The sequence below is a fragment of the Morone saxatilis genome, unplaced genomic scaffold (genome assembly GCF_004916995.1).
Source record: "Morone saxatilis isolate NCDOM2014 unplaced genomic scaffold, NCSU_SB_2.0 Contig0, whole genome shotgun sequence".
NCBI lineage: Eukaryota > Metazoa > Chordata > Actinopteri > Moronidae > Morone > Morone saxatilis.
Window position 1 is genome coordinate 5,478,987 of NW_023339650.1, and position 5,005 is coordinate 5,483,991.

At 39.6% G+C, this 5,005-nt stretch overlaps 1 protein-coding gene across 1 annotated transcript in view; it reads left to right on the top strand.

Moving 5' to 3' along the window:
- adarb2 (adenosine deaminase RNA specific B2 (inactive)) overlaps positions 1–5,005 on the top strand; it is a gene marked incomplete in the record, with an annotated part of 170,743 nt that overhangs the window by 148,404 nt on the left and 17,334 nt on the right. The window contains 1 exon segment of the mRNA XM_035682212.1: positions 2,647–2,815. Coding sequence (XP_035538105.1) covers positions 2,647–2,815 — 169 coding nt within the window.

Sequence of the window (5,005 nt, forward strand, 5' to 3'; positions counted from 1 at the left end):
TCAATGACTTGAAACAAAGAGAAATAAGGCAGATACATCCACTATTCTTTCAGATTAACAATATTTTTAGCTGTCCGCTGTAGTTTCTAGAGTAAAAGTTGAACTTCCACCCTTCCTTAGACTTTCCTTTCTTCATCTTTATGCTCTTTTTTTTCTCAACTGCCCACACACACACACACATTCGTCCCTCCCTTAACATTTTCCTCCCTTGCCCTCCTTCCCATTCCTCATCAGTGGAGGTGTCAGGACTCTAGTGCTGCAGTGCCATCTGGGCCGAGGCTGATAAAAGCTCATGTGCCGGGCCGGCGATGCCTGCAGGTCTGCCAGTAGCCAGCGAAGCCTGACTTTCAGAGGCGATGGGAGAGATTTGTGGCAGCCAAAGAAGGAATGGCATGCCGTTAACGTGCTGATCCAGCGCATCACCTCTGTCTATCTGTCAGTCAGTCAGGCTCTCACATGGCCCTGCACTGGCCTGAATCCTCACTGACAACAGTGTCTTTTTTCTCAAGGAAAACCATCACGAGACAGGCTTTGTGATCTGTGATCTCCCTCATTGCAAATATGCTTTATGTCTCACATTGGAGAATGCCGCGTAAGTGACGTAATTCGAACCACTCGCGTCAAGCAGCACAAAGCAGATCGCAGTGACAGGCAGTCAGACACAGAAACAGCATAGACAATCGAGTCAATTTTCAAAGTAAAACACCGCATGCGGATTCTGTATCAAAATACACAAGTAAACTACATATGGCAGGCAACGCGTTCTGAAGACGCTATGCCTCTGAAACACTTTTGGTGGGATTTGAAGAAGTGCAGATTACGAAGCAAAACCGCACAACAGTTATAGGCACAACGTTATAAAGCTGTTTTCCGGTGGAATTTCAGGGTTAGAAGCTCCTAGCTTAAGTCACCCATGAGAACTTAAAGACATGGGCCTTCTGTGTCTGGTTCTTTTTCGAGATGCTTCATTAATGACGGGCAAAACAATCTGCTTTCTGTTAATGAAGCTGGGCCAAGAAACGTAATGCTGGTGCCCCCTTTCCTGGGAATTACAAATATACCTCCTCAAGGTCATTTACTCAGAGATGGCCCTGCAGGAGAATGAAGACCTCCTGTTTAATTTAATAATATCCCAGGACCTCAGTCTTTGTTTGCAGCTGTCAAAAAAATATGAAAAAGTGCGTGCCTTCACTCCTGTGGTTCAATGCTTGCACCGGCTGTGCAGTGCCTACTAGGGCACAGACAGTCCTTTGTACCTCTTTTAGAGGTATTATATATCCATGGTATAAAGAAAATGTTTTTCCAGCAGGAATGCCCCTGGAGTGACCAATCTGCCTCAGTTCCACTCAGGTGGAAGAAGCAGTGGGCCTGATAATTTTCTTGGATTTGAAGAGCAAGTCTGATTCTCTGTTATGTTTTCTAGGTTATGAATACCTATATCTGCATCCCAGTATGCCACCCACAGAAGACATATCAGGTTTGCTTCGGTATCTAGTCCTCCAAAGGTGTTTTTAAAATGCACTGAGGCAGGAGAAAGACCTCTCAGGTGGCTATAGAGCCTTATGGGCACAAATGTCAATGATTGGCTTATTGCAGCACCCTTAAAGCAACCACAAAGTCACACAGTGAGAACTTTCAGAGTGAATATGGAGAAAAGTTTTCACTCTGCAGCTGAATGTGAAGAGTTGAACTTATTGAAAAAGAAGGTGTGGTGCCAGCCCAGTTTCTAGGTGGAGGGTTTCCTCCCTCTCTCACTCTTTGGATCCAGCTAATCCTGGCTGGTGTGGTGTGATAGGAGCTTCTGAAGAGATGCTCTCTCATGCTACTCAGAGAACTGTGGTTATGGAAATAACCCAACAGCATCGGTCAGAATTAGCTTTTTACCCTATTCTCCTCTTTTAGTTTTCTTTTTTGTTTCACTGTGTGAGCAAAAGGAACTTTTTTTTGACCAAGTTCAGTCTGAGGTCTATTTTTGCATCCATCCATCAATCACGGTTGCATTTTATTGGCTTTATTAACTTTGATTTTGTGCTACTTTACTCTAAAAATACTTGCCGTGACATGAAAATGTTTTATATGAAGTAGTGTTAGGATATTTTTTTTCGCGCCAAAAGTCACTACTTCCTTAGGCCAAGTTGGCAAAATGGCACACTGAGCATGGTTTTATTGATAAAAAATGCATTTCCTATTACATTTCTTATCTGAAGCTGTAAAACACAACGCCTACGCCCCATAAAGACTTAATCTGAATATAATGGAGTACAAATACAAACTAAGTGAAAGATGTGTAGTGCTTCGACTGGCCAACGTGTGATTTATTCATGTCCTCTTCCACAACGTCATTATTGATTATAAATAAATGTGTGACAAACAAAAAAACAAAATAGTTACATTTATTGTTTGAGCACCCTGGTTTTTCACCTTTTGGTTTCTTTTTGTTAGTTTTAGCAATCTAAAGAATGCATGTTTTCTTCCTGTGAATGTTGGGCTTGTTTCCACAGACAGAAAGGTGAGGAAGGACATGCATTAGGTATGAAAACCTGAGGGGTTACTATTAAGCTCATGGATTAAGGAATCAATGTAATCAATGGAACGTATGACAAACACAATAAGGCAAACATTTGTCTATGTGTAATTGTTCAACAGGTCTGGACCTGAGGCACGCCCAGGTGGTGGCGTTATCCACGGGCACCAAGTGTATCAACGGGGAGTATCTGAGTGACCAGGGACAAGTAGTCAATGACTGTCACGCTGAAGTCACGGCCCGCAGAGCCCTGCTACGCTTCCTCTACTCTCAACTTGAACTCTTCTTGAGGTAATAGATCTGTCTTTTGCTGTAATATTCTTCATGTGCTGTACGTGCATTTTCTGCTGCTTTGAAATCCCTGTGATAGTTACATTCATCCCCTGAAATAGCCAATAATGCTTGCTATAAGTAGTCGATTGGTGGTCTGGAAGACTAGCTTATTATTGAAAAATCAAGTCACCAAATCTCATTCTTGTTTGTGACCGTATACTTGTGAACTGACTTACTATTCCATTTAAGACAAAAATGCTTAATGAATTGTTGATTCTTTAACTTTGTTTAATATCAGAAAATAATTAAAGGATTATGTTGATGATTGTTTGGGAGTAGGCCTACTAATTATCTTAAACTCAAATATATTTACTTAACTATCATAGGAGGAAGACAACCAACAAGTATTCACAAAAAGAAAATAGAGCCAGTGATGTTTTGCCAATTTTGTTCATAAAATGACTTAAACCAATGATCTATTATCAAAATAGCCCATTTACTAATATTAATCTTTACTAATCATTTCAGTTCTAAACCAAAGTTGATATTGATTTGTATTATATGAAGCTCTAGAGCTGCTACAGATTCTATCAGGATCATGTTGGGTACAATAAATGTAACCAGTGGTGGAACAACATCAAACACTTATTGTATTGTATTGTTAACATACAAAAAGGTGCTATGATCCCAACTTCCCTTCATTGACTGACTTCCTATGCAAAGGGTCACCCTGCTGGCTGTGCTTAGATTAGGAAAAATAATTAATATCCTCCATATTTAAAGAACATTTTTACCTCAGAAAATAAAAACAGAAAAACTGAAATGTGTATTATATATTTGTTCTAATAATATTTTGTATTTTTTACTAGAAACATCTGGTGGACCAAATTGAACCTCATGGCAGCAAACTTTGGGCAGCCCTGATTTAGAGGGATCTGTTGGCAGAATATGGCAGACATGTAGCAATACAACAGTAACAAATATTCCCTTAATAACTATTACATTCAAAACAGATTATTCCTGTTACAGATTAAATATTAAAATCATTGGCAGTAAAACACAGCCTTGTTCAGTTTAATACACTTTCTGCACTGCTAACATCAGTTTGCAGTCTAAATAGCTAATTAGCTGTTCAGCTGCAGCACATTAATGTAAACGTACCTGTAAATGTCACTTGGGTCCGGTTAGAAGCCGGTGGAGGCTGTAGCTCATGTTTGTTTACTTTGTCTCTTGTTCTTATGGTGTAACACCAGCAATGTGGCAGCTGCTGTCAATCAAACAGACAAGGACACACCCCTCCAGTCATCTGAGAGAAAAAGGGAGTATTTCTTATATTTTCCCAAAGACCTTTTTTCTTCTTTTAATAATAAAAAAAACTATCAGTGCATTTAAATGTGATTCACGTGATTTTAGTTGGACTTTAAAGTGGCCACCTGACATTACTTAGTCAATAATAATAATAATAATAATAATCTCTAGTATTGAAAATACTCATAACACATGACAATTGCCCTTTTCAGTGTTACATTATTATAAAGTAGAGAATTTGATTATTATTACTGATGCATAGGTATGTACATCATCATATTACTGTATTGACAAGTATTGACAAGTTAGACCGTTGCCAACATTATGTATAGGCTTTATTTTCTTTAGTTTCTAAGGTGCCTCTAACAATTTTAACGTGCACTACAGTATGCTTAATAGCATTAAATATCTTGTTTGTTGTGACCTCCCCCTGCAGTGCCAAAGACTGCTCTCTCCTCTGTAATAAGCTCCATGGAAACAGCATTGGTTTGTTCACCAGAGACCTTTCAATAATCAACGAGCCATATGTGCACTGTTCTCTCCAGCTAACTAAGCATAGTATCACACACTCAACTGGTTCAACTCGGGGTCTCAATGGTCTGTTTGTTTTTAGTACTTTTTTAAATGTATCAACTTTGTGTGCCTTTGCAACCTGTAAAGCATGCTCTGGTGCACACAAAGTCTCACCAAGATTTTCACCAGTCTGAAGAGACAGTCGTGATGATTTTTGACTCCTACCTGCCTCCAGTGCATAAGCATATATTATGTTTTTGAGCTCCCCGAGGAGCTCGATAGCAAGGCTGATTCATCAGATTAGTGGCTAGAAGTCTAGATCGTTGAATGTCATATTTGCATACACAGCACTGACTTTTTGTCTTAGCACAATGCTGGATGGCAGGT